The sequence below is a fragment of the Chiloscyllium plagiosum genome, unplaced genomic scaffold, assembly GCF_037043375.1.
Source record: "Chiloscyllium plagiosum isolate Xiang-an unplaced genomic scaffold, Cpla_swu_hap1 HiC_scaffold_7, whole genome shotgun sequence".
Classification (NCBI taxonomy): Eukaryota; Metazoa; Chordata; class Chondrichthyes; order Orectolobiformes; family Hemiscylliidae; genus Chiloscyllium; species Chiloscyllium plagiosum.
In genome coordinates this window covers 58,898,404-58,917,363 of record NW_028270145.1, presented here as the reverse complement: position 1 = coordinate 58,917,363, position 18,960 = coordinate 58,898,404, and the positions used below count along the sequence as shown (strand labels likewise).

Here is an 18,960-nt window from a genome sequence, read left to right as displayed (position 1 = left end):
GGCATGGTTAGGAACATGGGACTGGGATATCATAGCAAATACAGAAACATGGCTCAGGGATGGGCAGACTGGCAGCTTAATGTTCCAGGATACAAATGCTACAGGAAGGATAGAAAGGGAGGCAAGAGAGGAGGCGGAGTGGCATTTTTGATAAGGGATAACATTACAGCTGTGCTGAGGGAAGATATTCCCGGAAATACATCCAGGGAAGTTATTTGGGTGGAACTGAGAAATAAGAAAGGGATGATCACCTTATTGGGATTGTATTATAGACCCCCCAATAGTCAGAGGGAAATTGAGAAACAAACTTATAAGGAGATCTCAGCTATCTGTAAGAATAATAGGGTAGTTATGGTAGGGGATTTTAACTTTCCAAACATCGACTGGGACTGCCATAGTGTTAAAGGTTTAGATGGAGAGGAATTTCTTAAGTGTGTAAAAGACAATTTTCTGATTCAGTATGTGGATGTACCTACTCGAGAAGGTGTAAAACTTGACCTACTCTTGGGAAATAAGGCAGGGCAGGTGACTAAAGTGTCAGTGGGAGAGCACTTTGAGGCCAGCGACCATAATTCTGTTCGTTTTAAAATAGTGATGGAAAAGGATAGACCAGATCTAAAAGTTGAAGTTCTAAATTGGAGAAAGGCCAATTTTGACAGTATTAGGCAAGAACTTTCGAAAGCTGATTGGAGGCAGATGTTCGCAGGTAAAGGGATGGCTGGAAAATGGGAAGCCTTCAGAAATGAGATAACAAGAATCAAGAGAAAGTATATTCCTGTCAGGATGAAAGGGAAGGCTGGTAGGTATAGGGAATGCTGGATGGCTAAAGAAATTGAGGGTTTGGTTAAGAAAAAGAAGGAAGCATATGTCAGGTATAGACAGGATAGATCGAGAGAATCCTTAGAAGAGTATAAAGGAAGTAGGAGTACACTTAAGAGGGAAATCAGGAGGACATGAGATAACTTTGGCAAATAGAATTAAGGAGAATCCAAAGGGTTTTTACAAAAATGTAAAGGACAAAAGGGCAACTAGGAAGAGAATAGGGCCCCTCAAAGATCAGCAAGGCAGCCTTTGTGTGGAGCCACAGAAAATGGGGGAGATACTAAATTAATATTTTGCATCTGTATTTACTGTGGAAAAGGATATGGAAGATATCGACTGTAGGATAATAGATGGTGACATCTTGCAAAATGTCCATATTACAGAGGAGGAAGTGCTGGATGTCTTGAAACGGTTAAAAGTGGCAAATCCCCAGGACCTGATCAGGTGTACCCGAGAACTCTGTGGGAAGCTAGAGAAGTGATTGCTGGGCCTCTTGCTGAGATATTTGTATCATCGATAGTCACAGGTGAGGTGCCGGAAGACTGGAGGTTGGCAAACGTGGTGCCACTGTTTAAGAAGGGCGGTAAAGACAAGCCAGGGAACTACAGACCGGTGAGCCTGACCTCAGTGGTGGGCAAGTTGTTGGATGGAATCCTGAGGGACAGAATGTACATATATTTGGAAAGGCAAGGACTGATTCGGGATAGTCAACATGGCTTTGAGCGTGGGAAATCATGTCTCACAAACTTGATTGAGTTTTTTGAAGAAGCAACAAAGACGATTGATGAGGGCAGAGCAGTAGATGTCATCTATATGGACTTCAGTAAGGCGTTCGACAAGGTTCCCCATGGGAGACTGATTAGCAAGGTTAGATCTCATGGAATACAGGGAGAACTAGCCATTTGGATACAGAACTGGCTCAAAGGTAGAAGACAAAGGGTGGTGGTGGAGGGTTGTTTTTCAGACTGGAGGCCTGTGACCAGTGGAGTGTTACAAGGATCAGTGCTGGGTCCTCTACTTTTTGTCATTTACATAAATGATTTGGATGCGAGCATAAGAGGTATAGTTAGTAAGTTTGCAAATGACACCAAAATTGGAGGTGTAGTGGACAGCGAAAAGGGTTACCTCAGATTACAACAGGATCTGGACCAGATGGGCCAATGGGCTGAGAAGTGGCAGATGAAGGTTAATTCAGATAAATGCGAGGTGCTGCATTTTGGGAAAGCAAATCTTAGCAGGACTTATACACTTAATGGTAAGGTCCTAAGGGACTGTTGCTGAACAAAGAGACCTTGGAGTGCAGGTTCATAGCTCCTTGAAAGTGGAGTCGCAAGTAGATAGGATAGTGAAGAAGGCGTTTGGTATGCTTTCCTTTATTGGTCAGAATATTGAGTACAGGAGTTGGGAGGTCATGTTGCAGCTGTACAGGACATTGGTTAGGCCACTGTTGGAATATTGTGTGCAATTCTGGTCTCCTTCCTATCGGAAAGATGTTGTGAAACTTGAAAGGGTTCAGAAAAGATTTACAAGGATGGTGCCAGGGTTGGAGGATTTGAGCTATAGGGAAAGGCTGAACAGGCTGGGGCTGTTTTCCCTGGAGTGTCGGAGGCTGAGGGGTGACCTTATAGAGGTTTACAAAATTATGAGTGGCATGGATAGGATAAATAGACCAAGTCTTTTCCCTGGGGTCGAGGAGTCCAGAACTAGAGGGCATAGGTTAAGGGTGAGAGGGGAAAGATATAAAAAAGACCTAAGGGGCAACATTTTCACACGGAGGATGGTACATGTATGGAATGAACTGCCAGAGGAAGTGGTGGAGGCTGGTACAATTGCAACATTTAAGAGGCATTTGGATGGGTATATGAATAGGAAGGGTTTGGAGGGATATGGGCCATGTGCTGGCAGGTGGGACTAGATTGGATTGGGATATCTGGTCGGCATGGACGTGTTGGATTGAAGGGTCTGTTTCCATGCTGTACATCTCTATGACTCTAAGATGCATTCTGCTGTCGACCAGACTAGGAGCAGCCAAATATATTTTGTTCATGACCCTTGCCTTGTCATAAAATGTTCACCTTGAATCAAATTTGTACTTAATTCCCAATGATGAAAACTACTATTTTTTACTGCAAGCAATCCATCTCTGCTGCCCCCTCATTTAAATGAGTGTTGTTTTTGCGTTCAGCTCTTTCAAAAATGTACATTTTTTGGAGGCTTGTTTTGGACTTGCATTTGTTTAGAAATTAAACATTTCTCCACTTTGTTCACCCTATGTTGGCATCAACCATTCTTAATTCTGATATTGTGCAATGAGATACAGAGCTGCATTTTGAACTCTAAACTCTGATTTTAAACCACTCCACTGAAAAGGGAAGGTGAGGGACTAAGTTGTTAAAATGGTTGTGGAATTGCATTGCATTCCCAATAATTCCCTGCCATCAACAATTATAATAAGATAGGATGGGAGACCCTCCTTCCAAGGAAATGCTGAACAACAGGACCAAATGACAATTGTATCAGTCCTTTAACACAGTAACAAGTAACCCGAAGTGTTTAACTTTCGAAAGCTGTGGCCTGATGATGCTCTCGGCACATCAGAGATATTTTAAGTTCAGGAACTAAGAGGCTTAAATGAAGCCAAGATCTCTAGTAAAAGTGCAGGAAGCAGCAGGGTGACCCGAAAAGGCCAGTGTAGGTTCCTATTTGCTTTATGTCATATTTCTTGAAGATTGAGATCAGCACGAGTGCTTCTCAAGGACCCTCAGGAGATCTTTGGGCTGCCTGAGCTCTAGCTGTTGCCATTCCTCCTCGCACTATCGTCAAGAGTGTCCTCTCATGTTGATGCCACTTTACCCAGTCTCAGGTAGGAGAAGCACAGCACAATTTAACTGCGACTGATGCCTGAGTTTTTGTAAAGTCATAATAGCTGAACCAAACTGGCACTGGAATCCTGATTCCAGATGCCCTGACACTTAAACCCTGCACATACTATTTTCACTACAGGTGCATTGTACTTCACACATCCATGGTCCATTGAAACATCTGCACATTTAAACATGCAACTGCCTTCCAAGAGGAGCAATTCAGATTGCCGGGATTGCTGAAACATAAATGTTAGACTTTAGACAAAGTTAAAGAAAAGATCCGAAGCTGCTGGAATTATTTGGAGGGTAAGATGACCTTTGGGAGAAGTCAGATGCCAGTTTGGGTTGTTAAGAATAGACGTGAATGTGCATAAGAATTGGTGAGCTCTATTGAACTGTCAAGTCATTAAAATCCTTAGGCTTTTTAAAAATAAATATATCGAGCCTTCAGTTGAAAAAAAGGGATGGTTTCTATTTAACTGTTTCTCAACAGAAAAATTGACGTTTCCATAATCTATCACAATCTCTTTTAAGAACATAAGACCATAAGAAATAGGAGTGGAAGTAAGGCCATTCGGCCCATTGAGTCCACTCCGCCATTCAATCATGGCTGATGGGCATTTCAATGCTACTTATCCTCACTCTCCCCATAGCCCTTAATTCCTTGCGAGCTTAAGAATTTATCAATGTCTTCCTTGAAGATGTTTAATGCCCTGGCCTCCACTGCGCTCCGTGGCAATGAATTCCACAGGTCCACCACTCTCTGGCTGAAGAAATGTCTCCTCATTTCCATTCTAAATTGACCCCCTCTAATTCTAAGGCTGTGCCCACGAGTCTTAGTATCCCCGCCTGATGGAAACAATTTCCCAGCGTCCACCCTTTCTAAGCCATGCATTATCTTGCAAGTTTCTATTAGATCTCCCCTCAACCTTTTGAACTCTAATGAATACAATCCCAGGATCCTCAGCTGTTAGGCCTACCGTTCCAGGGAACATCCGTGTGAATCTCCGCTGGATACGCTCCAGTGCCAGTATGTCCTTCCTGAGGAGTGGGGCCCAAAACTGGACACAGCATTCTAAATGGGGCCTAACCAGAGCTTTATAAAGTTTTAGTAGAACCTCACTGCTTTTACATTCCAACCCTCTTGAAATAAATGACAACATTACATTTGCTTTCTTAACCCTAGACTCAACCTGCAAGTCAACCTTTAGATAATCCTCTACTACCACTCCCAGATTCCTTTGAATCCCTTTGGTTTAAGAATTTTCTCACCATTTATAAAATAGTCCATGCCTGTGTTCTTTTTTCCAAAGTGCAAGAGCTCACATTTGCTCACATTGAATTTCATCGGCCTTTTCTTGGACCATTCTCCTAAACTGTCTAAATCTTTCTGTAGCCTCCACACCTCCTCAAAACTACCTGCCTGTCGGCCTAACTTCGTATCATTGGTGAACTTCACCAGAATGCCCCCAGTCTCTTCATCCACATCATTTATATATAAAGTAAACAGCTGGGACCCCAACACTGAACCCTGTGGAACACCACTTGTCACTAGCTGCCATTCTGAAAAAGAATCTTTTATCCCAATTTTCTGCCTCCTGTCAGGCAACCAATCCTCAATCTATACCAGTCGCTCACCTTGTACACCATGGGGCCTCATCTTACTCAGCAGCCTCCCATGAGGCACCTTATCAAAGGCCTTTTGGAAGCCTAAGTAGGTAACATCTACTGGGTTTCCCTGGTCTAACCTACTTGTTACTACTTCAAAGAACTCTAACAAGTTTGTCAGGCATGACCTCCTCTTACTAAATCCATGCTGACTTGTTCTAATTCAACCCTGCACTTCCAAGAATTTAGAAATCACATCCTTAACAATGGATTCTAGAATTTTACCTACAACTGAGGTTAGGCTAATTGGCTTATAATTTTCCATCTTTTGTCTTGGTCCTTTCTTGAACAAGGGGGTTACTTCAGCGATTTTCCAAGCATCAGCGACTTTCCCTGAACCCAGTGATTTTTGAAAGATTACAACCAATGCCTCTGCTATTTCTTCAGCCACCTCCCTCAGAACTCTGGGATGTAGCCCAGTTTTTAGACCATTTAGCTTATCAAGTACTTTTGCCTTTGTAATGGCCACCATGCTCAACTCTGCCTCTTGACTCTCCTTAATTTTTGGGATATTACTCACGTCTTCCACTGTGAAGACTGACACAAAGTATTTATTAAATTCTTCAGCTATTTCCTTATGTCCCATCACTAGCCTTCCAGCATCAATTTGGAGCAGCTCAATCTCTACTTTTGCCTCTTGTTTGTTTCTTCTGTAATGAAATAAACTTTTACTATCATTTCTAATATCATTGGCTAGCTTACCTTCATATTTGACCCTCTCCTTGCTTATTTCTCTCTTTGTTATCCTCTGTTTGTTTTTGTAGCCTTCCCAATCTTCTGATTTCCCAGTGCTCTTGGCCACTTTATAGGCTCTCTCTTTTTCTGTGATACATTTCCTGAGTTCCTTCGTCAGCCATGGTTGTCTAATCCCACACTGCCTCCACCTCCACCGCCCTTGTGCAGTCCTTTTGTGCACTGCACAAAACACTATATAGGACAAACAGGAAGACAGCTAACGATCCGCATCCACGAACATCAACTAGCCATGAAACGACACGACCAGCTATCCCTAGTAGCCACACACGCAGATGACAAACAACATGAATTTGACTGGGACAACACTACCATTATAGGGCAAGCGAAATAAAGAACAGCCAGGGAATTCCTAGAAGCATGGCACTCATCCACAAACTCCATCAACAAACACATAGACCTGGACCCAATATACCGGCCACTACAGCGGACAGCTGAAACCGACAACCGGAAGCGGCAGGGACAGGCCACTATAAATGCCGGAGGAAACACCACAGAAGCGCTTCACAGGAGGCTCCCAAGCACTGAGGATGTCACCTAGACAGGGGACGAAACATTTGCAACAAAAACTTCCAGCTCGGCGAACAGAACCACAGCATTACTCCAGAGACCCAGTTAATGTTCTGGGGTCTAAGGGTCGAATCCCACCATGGCAAATGGTGCAATTTGAATTCAATAAAATTCTGGAATTAGGAACTTAATGATGACCATGAATTGTCATTTGTCAGGAAAAACCCATCTGGTAAACTGATGTTTTTAAGGAAGGAAACTGTCATTCTGACCTGTCTGTCCTACTTGTGACTCCAGACCCACGGCAATATGGTTGACTCTTGACTGTGCTCTGAGCAATTAGGAATGGGCAATAAATGCTGGTCTAGCCAGCGACACCCTCATCCTATGAATGAATAAAGATGTAATCTGATGTCTTTGACACAGGGCTATGAAGACAGATTATTGTTTTAATAAGGGATGCGTTGGAAGAAAATATTTGTTTTCATAAGGGATTAAGTAATTACAAACATACAAATTAGGAGCACGAGTTGGCCAATCAGCCCCTCCAGCATGCCCCATCATTTAATAAGATAACTGTTGATTTATTTATTCCATATTCTCACTTACACCAATAACCATTTCACGCCTTGCTTATCAAGAATCTATCCACCTCTGCTTTAAAAGTAGTCAAGGACACTGCTTTTACCACCTTCTGAGTAAGAGGGATCAAAAAACTCATAACCTTCAGTGAGAAAAAAATTCTCCTCCTCTCTTTTAAATGGGTGACTTCTTATTTTTAGATAGTGAATCCTAGTTTTAGATTATTGGCTAACAGAAAACATCCTTTCCAAATACACCCTGTCAAGATCCTTCAGAATCTTATAAGTTTTAGTCAGGCTGCTTTTTACTCTTCAAAACACCAATAGGTAAAAATCCAAGCCTGTTCAACATTTCCTCGTTATGAAAACTCATCCATTCCATGTACTAGATCTAGTAAATTTTCTCTGAACTGCTACCAATGCATTTATTTGTCAAATGAGGGGAGCAATACAGGACACTGTGCTCTAGAAATGATCTCAGCAATGCAGTGTTTAATTGAAGCACAACTTCCCTAACCTTTTTATTCAATTTCCCTTGCAACAGACAAAAAACATTCTACAAGCTTTCCTATCTACTTTCTGTGATTGCAAACTAACCTTTGCAATTCACACGCTCGTATACTCAGATTCTTCTGCGTCTTGAAACTTAACATTCTCTCACCATTTCGATAATATGCTTTTTCAAAATTCTTCTTGCCAAAAGGGACAATTTCACATTTTCTCACGTTATGGCCCATTTATACTCAATTCTTTTGCCTTTTTTCTAACATGTTCACATTCTTTTGAAGCGTCCTTAAGTCTTCATCACAACTTAGTTTCTTTATGAGCAAATTTAGAAACCTTACTTTCAATCCCTCCAAACAAGTCATGCATGCAATATATAAAAACATTGATGCCCCAGCACTGATAAATGTAGTACACCACTGTTACCCGATTATACCAATCCTCCGTTTCACTGGTACTTGAAGGGGTTTAAATGTTATCAGTGTTTTGTTTTGCTGATATAGTTAAGTCTGTGATATAAACTTAAAGCTTTATTTTATTTCATCCCACCATGCCTTCAGAGATCTGTCTCGGGGGGCAATAGACAGTGAAAGAGCAAAGGGTAATGATTGGGAAGTCATGTGTTGATATATATATAGAAATTTTACTGGCATTGATTGGCTCCACTCTTGTGTGCTTGGCTTACCCTCAGGACAACAAAATGGGAAGATTGGGGGCTAGAGTTAAAATAACATAGATCTTGCACTTTGGCAAGCTCTATGAATGGCTGCTTATATTCAGAATTGTCATTCTAGGTTTCATGCAGGGCACAATAATCTCTATTACCCCAATCTCAAAATACAAGCATGACTCTACTGGTGTAAACGTATTCACTTAAAAACAATGTTTAGCCTTGTCTTATATTCCAAACAAGCTAGTTATCTGAGAGACTGTTCACTGTCAATCCCTCAACTTTTTAAAATCAAACAATCACTTATTGATCATTCATAACAACATGCACAGAAATAAAAATCAAATGAAAGAATTAGTTATTACTCACATTTCCAGGACCATAACTATGTCTGACTTTGATTCAAAGGCATCAACACATTGAACAAGCTTTGGGTGGTGCAGACAATTCATAATACTGATTTCTTGCCTTACATTTTCTTTATCTTTCGCGGAAAAGGCCTTGAAAAACTTTCCTGCCCAAACTTTTCTAGTTTTCTTTTCAACAAGTTTAAAAACTTGTCCAAATTTTCCCCTGTAGAGAATACCACAACACTTTTCATATAAGTTTGTGCTGTTTAATGGAATCTATTATTGATTTGTAATCGGTTACTATTGTCATATTATCAGGGGCACTCACGTTCCTATTTTTTCCAATATATCATAATATTCTGTGGCCTTCTCATTTGTGTTGATGTTAACGTCACGATAATCTGGTTCACCTTCTTTTTCATCTGAAAAGTAAGTTTTTTGGTATTAAATAATAATACTGATTTTATTCTAATTAGTAAATGAGCAAAATATAAAATAATATTTACCATCGTCAGACAGATCAGCTTCATCTTTGCGATCTTAAAATTAAACAAAACTAAGTTAGACCAAAATATGAGATGATGATTTTTGTTCTAAAGGAAAATATTTCAAAGTATGAAAGGTTGACAGCTAATACATTTTTTCAAGCATTTTATTTAAAACACATGTAAATGTTGACAGAAATTCCATTAAATTTGTATGAACTTCCTTAGTTTTAGTCCACAGTTTGAACATCAAATGGTTTTTTGGTCACTTTTATAGCTGTCAACATCTCTGTAAAATCATGACCATGAATGAAGCATATGGTTCACATTAACAACTTACATTTTTATGAAATAAGAAACATGATTTTCTTTCATTGTGAGGTGAGGGGTCAAATTTGAGACAATATAGTAAATCAAAAAATAGAGACAAGAGAAAAAGGTATCAACATGAGAAATGACAAATAATTCAGGACAGGAATGTTAGAGAGTACAAATCTAAGAATCAACAAATAAGATTATAGGTTACAAAAACAATAAAAGGACTAAATTAAAGGTATCTGAATGCATTTGAATGAAAATAAATGAACTGACAGCACAATTAGAAATATAAAAAAGTATAATCTGATAATCATTCCAGAACATGACTGCAGGATGATATAAATTGAAATCTGAATATTGAAGGATCCAAGATATTGAGGAAAGATTGAAAGCGAGGAAAAGATGGAGGGATGGCTCTGTTAGTTAATGATGGTATTAGCACAATAAAGAGGGTTGACATAAATTCAGAAAACCAGGATGTAGAAGCAGTTTGAGAAGAGATGAGAAATAATAAATTGAGAAGTCACTAATGAGAATGATGTACAGGCTTACTAACAGTAACCCATACGGTAGGATGGAATATCACGAAAGAAAGAATAGAATCCCTATAATGTAGAGGCAGACCATTTGGACCATCAAGTCTACACTGACCCTCCAAACAGCATCCTACCCACATTTTTGGACTGTGGGAGGAAACTGGAGCACCTGTAGGAAACCTATGCAGACATGGGGAGAATGTGTAACTCCAGGCAGACAGTCATCTGAGGCTGTAAGCAAACCCGGGTCCCTGGTACTGTAGGGCAGCAGTGCTAATCACTGAGCTACTGTGCTCCCTAAAGTTGTGCAGGTTAGGGGGATTGGCCATGCTAAATTGTATCCAGGATGTGCAGGGTAAGTGGATTAACCATGGGATAGCAGCGTTACAGGGGTACAGTAAGGCGTGCATCTGGGTGGGATGTTCTTTGGAGGGTGAGCCTAATGGCCTGCTTCCACACTATAGGAATTCTATGATCCTATAATGGAAACTTGTTAGAAAGGCATGGTGATAATCCTGGAGGAATTTAGTTTTACAAACTTGAACAATCACATGAGCAAATTTGTCCAGGTGAGTATTAAGGAAATTGTACAATGGGATAGGATTAATTACTGATTTAATTGTGAAGGCACCCAAGGGTAGCAGCAACCATAATAAGACTGAATTTTACATTTAGTTTGAGCGAGATAAGAGGGGGCCCACAATGAGTATTTTAACTTAAATAAACGCAATCATGAGGTCTCACTTAAGTCCTGTGTAACTGACGTGTAACATCTGCACTTTGTATTCAATTTCTTGTGCAATAAATAGTTAGTTGCTGTCATATCTGCTTACTAAGCGTTTGCAATTCACGCAACAGTACATTCAGATCCTTCTACATCTCGAAGTCCTGCAATCTCTCAGCATTTAGATAATACATTTTTAAAAATTATTCCTGCCAAAATGGATATTTTTCCAAATCTTTCATTTCACATTTTCTCACATCCCTTTGTAGCCCCCTTATGTTCTCTTCACCACTTTTTTTCCCATCTATCTTTATGTGATGAGAAAAAAGTAGCAACTCTACCTTTGGTACCTTCATCCACTTCTTTTATATAAATTGCAAAATGTTGAGACCCCAACACTGATCCCTTTGGCACATCACGCATTACATCTTGCCAACCTGAGAATGACCCCATTGTATATTCTATAAATGCCGATACGTTACCCCCTACACCATGAGGTTTTATTTTCCCTTGTAACCTTTGATGTAGCACCTTATTAAATAACTTTTGGAAAGTATAGTACATTCACCAGTTTCCTCTTTATCCACAGTACATGTTACTGCCTCAAAGAATGCCAATAAATTGATTCAACCTGATTTCCCTTGTACAAGACCATCTAGATCCTGCCTGATTATCTTGAACCTATTCAAGTACCTTGCTGGAATATCATTAATAATAGCTTCTAACATGTTTCCGATAAGAGATGTTAAGCTAAAGGCCCGTATTTTCTTGCTTTGAGTCTCCATCCCTTTTTGAATACATGAGATACATTTGCTGTTTAGAAATTTCTTCTCCAAATCTAGGAAATTTTGGAAAATTAAAATCAATGCATTAACATCTCACTAACCATTCCCTATTAGGACTCTATTTAGTCGGGACTCAGGACTGGTCACATTGCAGTTTCAATAATTTGTTCAATACTATTTCCCTGATTATTCTAATTTTCTTGAGTTCCCCCATTTCCTGATTAATCACTATTTCTGGGATGACATTTGTATCCTCAGTAATGAAGGCCATTGCAAAATATCTATTGAGTTAATCTGCCATTCTTAATTTTCCATTATTAATTCCCCCAAACTCACTTTCTATAGGACCAATGCTCCTTTTGTTTTAGGTGCTTTCAATTTTAAAATGTCCAATAGAAACTTTTGTTTATTTGTTCTTAAATTCCCAGTTAACTTTCCTTTGGACTCTAAATTTTTCTCTGTAGTCATCCTGTGCAGTTTTTTCTGCCAAATCTTCTGACCTGCGACCTGACATAATTATGTGCTTTCTCTAAGTTTGATACCACCTCCAGTGTTCTTAGATGGCAGGACTTTCCTTGGGAATTTTCTTTCCTGATAGAATGCATCTATTTCATTTGTTCTGAAATATCCCCTTAAATGTCTGCCACTGCATTTCTATCTAAATATTAAAATGTTGCAGACCTCTGAGATGCGAAGAGACTTGGGTGTTCTATAGCATAAAATTGCAACAGATTCGTAAGCAGGTACAATAAATTATGTTTGTACACAGGGAACTGAATACGAAAGTAGAAACTTTTAACTTCAGTCACATGGTGCATTGGTGAGACTACATAAATGCAATGGAAGTAGTTAAGAAAAGATTTACTGGACTAATACTTGGAACTGGCAAGTTGTCTTACAAGGAAATGTTGGACTGACAAGTTTAGAAGATTAAGAGATGAATTGATTGAAATATATGTGTACATATGGAAAAGATGTTTTTTGTAGAATTTAGAACAAGGTGTCACTGTTGTGCGTTTAAGGAGATAAGAAGAATTTCTTTTTCAGAGAGATTTGAGAGTCTTTGGATCTCTCTTCCCCAAAGGGACACAGAATCCTTAAATATTTTCAAGATGGTGACGTGCAGACAAGTTCTTGACATGCCAGAGGTGAAAGACTATCGTGATAGGTGGAAATGTACAGTAATCAGATCAACCATGATATCACTGAAGGGTTGAGTGGCCTGGCCTGCACGTTCCTGTAGCATTAACCTCAGATTTTGTGCACAATCGTTCTTACCACAGCGCAGCATTTAGAGACCAACATAATATAAAAAAAGTCCAGCTTGAAACAATATTATTTAACAGGGTTAAACAAAGGATGATAATGAAAAATCTTTAAAACATTTAATGTGCCATCTGCCAGCTATGTTCCAGTGAAAGGTGAAAGCTTTGTGTAGGTTAGTTTATTTCCTTCAGGTAGAGCTAACCTTCTTTGACCCCCAATCTGACCAAATCAGATTCTTGACTTGGTTCACTAGTTCCATAAACATTTACAGCTCGAACACGGAATTTGTATTCTTTGTCAGGATTTAGATCACACACTGTGCAGGATGTGCTGCGACAGGTAGTTAGATTTGTCCATTGTGTCTCCACGGAATTCCAAGTTTCCACATTGTAGGATTGAACAATACTCCCACCATCATATGTGGGACCATACCATGACAGGGTCAGGGTAGAATTACGAATATCAGAAGAGCATGGTTTTCCAGCTGGTGGTTCAGGTCTGTCTATGTATAGAAAAAGAAAATATTAACAGAAAGATTTTTACAAATCTAAATGGAAGAAGATCAGTTTTCGGTGTACTTTAACTACTATATTCAAATTTAACATTTTGCCTTATGTACCTCATTATAGTTTTAATTTTGTAAATTACAGAAGTATGAGAGTGCAGAATAGACATAGATAGAAGGTTTGTGGCCTGAAAATAATGTTGAGTGACTTACTGTCCTTTCAATGCTGGATCTCTGACAGCTGCCTTACTGAAAATGGGTTTCAGGACATTCAAACTTTGTGGCTTCAGGTAGGAAACTAATTGAACCATCCAAGTTTGATTCACATAATACAAACAGGATCAGATGGCAATTCTGATGTACATATAACTGGAATGTATAGTACACATGCTTCACCCCATGTGCAGCTAGAGAGCAATCCAACAGGTGAATCTTGTAGGGACTCCTGGGAGGTCCTTAGAAAATGGCTCAATCAGAAATCTATAATACTATTCAGTCCATATGCTGGATAGACCTCTTCCCCACAGCCTGACTGGCAGTTGACTCCGCATGGGGTCACACCAATTTCCTGCTTTCCCAAAACAAGGAGATGTAGCAGGGTACTCCTTTGATGCCAGCAGCTTGCTCGATTTGCTGCATTTACAGGAGAAGCGTGTGTAAACATAGGTAAAGCTTAAGAGTAGAAAAGGTTGGCGTGGGGCACTTCAAGTTAAATCACACTTATTATTCTATTATCATTAGAAGTGAAAGCAAATTTGTGAGTGCTGGACAGATCTATCATTCTGGGAATCATCACATGAAATACTTTAATGGCTTCATTTCTTATTTCTGATTGCATTTCGTTCTTTCAAAGGGTTTTTGTATCTCCAAGTCAAACAATATAACTGTAAGACATCGAATTCTAAGCAGGTTTCTTTATGATTTTCGAGATACACTATGTAAAACAAAGCACATATGTTAGGCTAACAATAAAACAAGCCATAATCTGATATATTGTCCTCTACTTGAAACTTTAGTCTGACTAATAAAAGAAAATCAAAATTTCTGTAAATCAACCTAACTGGAAATTGTGTTTGACAGATGTGCAATGTATCTCTAGCATTTTTTGATTGACTACTGTTAACTTCCAAAATTCCTTATACAATCTGTAGAAAGAAAATCATGAGCTCCTAATGAAAGAATTTTAAAAGGGAAGGACTGACAAAAAACAAACAGCTTAGATAATTAATTGATAACTATTCTTGCAGCCAAAATCTGAATGGATTTTCTCCTCATATTAAAGTTAATATAGTAGATTAATTTTGAGCATCTGTCAAGAAACTAGCTCATATCCTGAGGAAAGGATAATTAACTTCAAAGCTCTTGGAATGGAATTATCTGACGGTTGATTAATTGTTGAAGACAAGTTCAAATGGCTTCAGTTTACTTTGTGCCAGTTAAGAGGAATAATTGGCCTTTATAGCACCTGTTACGTAAGTGCAAACAAGTTTGAAGGTCGAATCCTCGGGCACAATAGCTTGTTCTCCAAAGATCCTGAAACCAGGTCACATTTCAGCCTCCTTGGAGAGGCTTCCTAATATAAGGTTGCTTCCAAATGCTTGGTTAAATACCCATTTTCGAAGGTAGGTTCAGATCTGTTTTGTTCAACTTTTCTGATTATAGATGCAAGCAAGCAGTGGCAGCCATTCAACAAACATATACTTTTTGGTTCTGGCTAATGGAGTGCTTTAATGGGCCGTATGGCTTTTTTTGGCTCCGCAGTACACCTGACAGCTATGATCAATCCATTTAGCACTATCTCCTATCCTGAGTCATAGCTGAGCTTGACGAATAACAAGGCAAGTCACCCAAAGATTCCCTTGGGTAATGTGGTTGTGTGCTCTGGCAGCTTGTTCTGAACATCTGAGTGTTGGTTGAGGATGACTTGTCAGAATTTCTCTCAGATTTCCCAATACCTCTTCAGTAGAGTGAAAATGAATCCAACTAATTTTTAAAAAATAATTACTTGGAATATATAGCTCAGAAACAGGCCATATTAAACTTTTGGTGTTGAGATATGAAGTAGGAAACCAGGGACCTATCTTTTACTTAATATTATATTTATTCATAAAATGCAACCTGCCAGCTCTCTAAGTTACACCCAGCAAGTCTCTCTTCATAGTTAATAGCCAATTACAAATGAGCAGGGTACTTTCTTGGTGGTATGAAGTTAAATACAGTTGGTGTCCAAAAAGATTTGGGGGTTCAGCTGCATAGATCTTTATAATGCCACAGAGAGGTGCAGAACATAATCAAGGTGGCTAATGGAATGCTGGGCTTTTGATCGAGAGGATTTTGAGGGCAAGGACATAGATGTTATGCTGTAACTATACAAACACTGGTTAAATCCCACTTAGATGTACTAAGCAGATGCAGGCACCAGACCGTTGGAAGGATATATTAGCCTTGGAAACAGTACAATGTAAGTTTACAAGAATGATACCTGGACTTCAATTATGAAGAGAGATTATCTAAATTAGGCTGTTTTTTCTAGAATTTACAAGGTTAAGGGTGATTTGACCGAAGTCTTCACAATGTTAACAGGAAAAAAGATTACACAGGGTAGACAAACTAGTTCCATTGGTTGGAGATTCTAGAACCAGAGGGCATAGTCCTTGACTTAGGGCCAGACTGTTCAGGAGATATATTAGGAAGCACCCTGCCACACAAGGGGTGATGAATGTTTGGAACTCTCTTCCACAAAGGACAGTTGACGTTAGATCAATTGTTAATTTTAAATTTAAGGAAGAAAAATTTTTCTAAGCAAAAGTATTAAGGGGTATGGGCCAAAGGTAGGTATGTGAAATTAAGCTACAGGTCAGCCTTGACCTCCCTGAATGGTGAAACAGACATGAGAGGCTGAATGGCCTTCTCTTGTTCCTATGTTCCTACAAATTACAGAATTTCTGCTTTATAATAAAATATGCAACTCTTATAATGAACCACATAGCATTAAAATGTAAAGTGAATGCGACAACCATTATCTTAATTGAGCTTGATGCCTTCCAGCTCTTACTCCCTTCAAACTGCAGCCTTGTGGAAGGTTCCTTGCATGCCATGTGTGTGGATGGATGCATTGATTTTCAGTTCTGGAAATAACTGTCATGCACGGCCCTCAGAAGTCCAGCAGCAGCAGGACAAATGAGAGGGAACACTGCCTCCATTTATATCCCTAATCTCAATAATATAATTAACATGTCACTAAATGGCCAATCTATTCAATCATTGTGAGGTTTATGTTTCATACAAGCTTTGTCTCATCTAACTTCCCAGCATATCACTAATCCTTTCTCTCTCACATCTTATTTAACTTCCACTTAGATGCTTTTATACTATTCACATCATTTATGCACCATGACCTAGATTTTTCCAATGACAGAGAATAACCTTTTTGATCCCAAAATGTTAGAGGCATTTCACGGAGCCAACTACCCTTAGAAACAGCAACTGCCTCCACTTAGGTATTATTTTGGTGACTTTTTAAAATTCATTCACGGGATGTGGATGCTGCTGGCCAGGCCAGTACTTATTTCCCATCCCTAATTTCCCCAGCGAGCAGTTGAGAAGTAATCAAATTACTGTGGGTCTGGAGTCTTGTGTAGGCCAGACTGCAAAAGGTGGCAGATTACCTTCCCTAAAGGACATTAGTGAACGAGGTGGCAATTAGCAATGGTTTCATGGCCATCATTAGACTCTTATGACACATATTGAATTCAAATAGCACTCTCTGCCATGGCAGGATCTGTACCTTGGTCCCCAAGACATTATATCTCTGGATAAATAGTTTAGTGATAATACAACTAGGCTATCATCTCCCCAAACAACTAGGTATGGAATCCATAATGAAAACAGATTAGAACTGGTACAGCAGGTCTGGCAATGGTTCATTTGTTTTGATAGCCGGGGTATTTTTTTGGAGAGGCAAGACATCTTTTTGGATATGGTCCCAGGACATATTATGGAGAAGTAAGTTTGGCTTTGGGAGAAGTTGTCCTTTGGAATTGTTAAAAAGCAGGCATGAAAGTGTGTTAAAAAGTAGATGAACTCATTGCAACTGTCAACAGATCTATTAAAAATAAAAGTCAGAAATATGGAAAACAACAATCAAAAGGACCTGCCAAAGGGAATAGTTTAAATTTTCAACAAGAATACATTTAGATGGCCTGCCATACATGGGTCCTCCTGTAATTGCATTTGGGTGGATTCAGTTACTTACCAGGGTTCCCATTTGCCTGATTAAAAGATCCTCCCACCAAGCTTGCTGTAGAGAGACTACAACATTCTGCCTATTATGTGCAGTGTATAGTTGATTGCATAACAGAAGAAATAAGAGTGGGAATATTGCCACATGACCTTAACGTCAATTTCACCAATCCAAAAGGTCACGGTTGATGTTTAACCATAATTCCATTTTCATGTGTGATCTCCAATGCCTTGATTCTCCAGAATCCAAAAATCTGAAATCTATCTATCTCAGCCTTGAGTGTCCTCAACAACTGAGCAACCACTGTCCTAGGAGTTAGAGAATTCGAAAGATTGTCAACCCTCTGGGTGCGGAAATTCCATAATGATCAATGACGCACTCTGAGGATAAACCTCTCTAAAGAAAAGGCTTTCTACATTCCAAACTCTCGACATGCTAATGTATCAGTGTGTGGATGTAAATAGATACTGAAATAGATCAGATATTCACAGAGATACAACCTCTTCTACTCTCTATCTGAACCTGCATTGGACAATTTTGTTCCTTTAGAAATTAAACCACAAGAACATAAAAACACAACAACTAGGAGATTGGATAGGCAATTCAGCCCCTTGAGCTTGCACAGTCATTCAATACAATCATGACTAATCTCATCTCAGCCTCAACTCCACTTTCCTATTTGCTCTCCATAATCCTTCGACCCATTACTAATTAAAAATCTGTCTATCTCCTCCTTAAATTTACTCAGTGCCCTAGCATCTATCTCACTCTGGGGTAATGAAACCATCAAACAACATTTTGAAGATTACATAGTTTTCCCAAAAGCAGTTAATGTGGGTTTTTTTGGCAACTGCCCAGATGGAGAATTTGAAAACTCTCAGAAGAAAATAGCACAGTATTATTTTTCATTGGAAAATAACTTTCCACATGAATGTATTAATGAGTCTACAAATAGAAATTTCTTTTGATGTTTATAAAATACAGCCTGAAAAAGACATTCCTAATGGATTAAGCATTTTTAACCTGATTTGGCAAACACGTAGCCTAAGTCATATTGTATTTCTACACGATGGTAACAAATGTTAAAAACAGACAACATAATTTGTTGAACAAGGATATAAACAGCATTGCTCATAAACAACCCAAATTACTACTTATCACATGTCAGCTTAGATTACATTCCACTTAGTTTGGTTCCTTCTCACTTCCCTATATGCTATTTCCACATGGACATACAAAATATTAATTGAGGCTTTTACAATTTTGGAGTTCCTTTTCAATTAAATTTCTGGACAACAAAATATTGTACTACTCTGAAGGCACATTAAAAATGCTGAAGAATTAGATACAAAAATAATGGGGTCTTAGATGCTGTT

General features: G+C 39.1%; 1 protein-coding gene across 3 annotated transcripts in view; it reads right to left on the bottom strand.

Annotated features, from left to right (window-relative positions):
- Positions 1–18,960, bottom strand: part of LOC122551600 (myosin light chain kinase, smooth muscle-like) — a 424,085-nt gene that overhangs the window by 51,835 nt on the left and 353,290 nt on the right. For all 3 annotated transcript variants that reach the window (XM_087989064.1, XM_043693744.2, XM_043693743.2), the window contains exons 23-26: positions 13,039–13,338; positions 9,229–9,261; positions 9,051–9,144; positions 8,742–8,945 (exon numbers count right to left, since the gene is read on the bottom strand). In XM_087989064.1, coding sequence (XP_087845190.1) covers positions 8,742–8,945; positions 9,051–9,144; positions 9,229–9,261; positions 13,039–13,338 — 631 coding nt within the window. The remainder of the gene's footprint in view (positions 1–8,741; positions 8,946–9,050; positions 9,145–9,228; positions 9,262–13,038; positions 13,339–18,960) is intronic.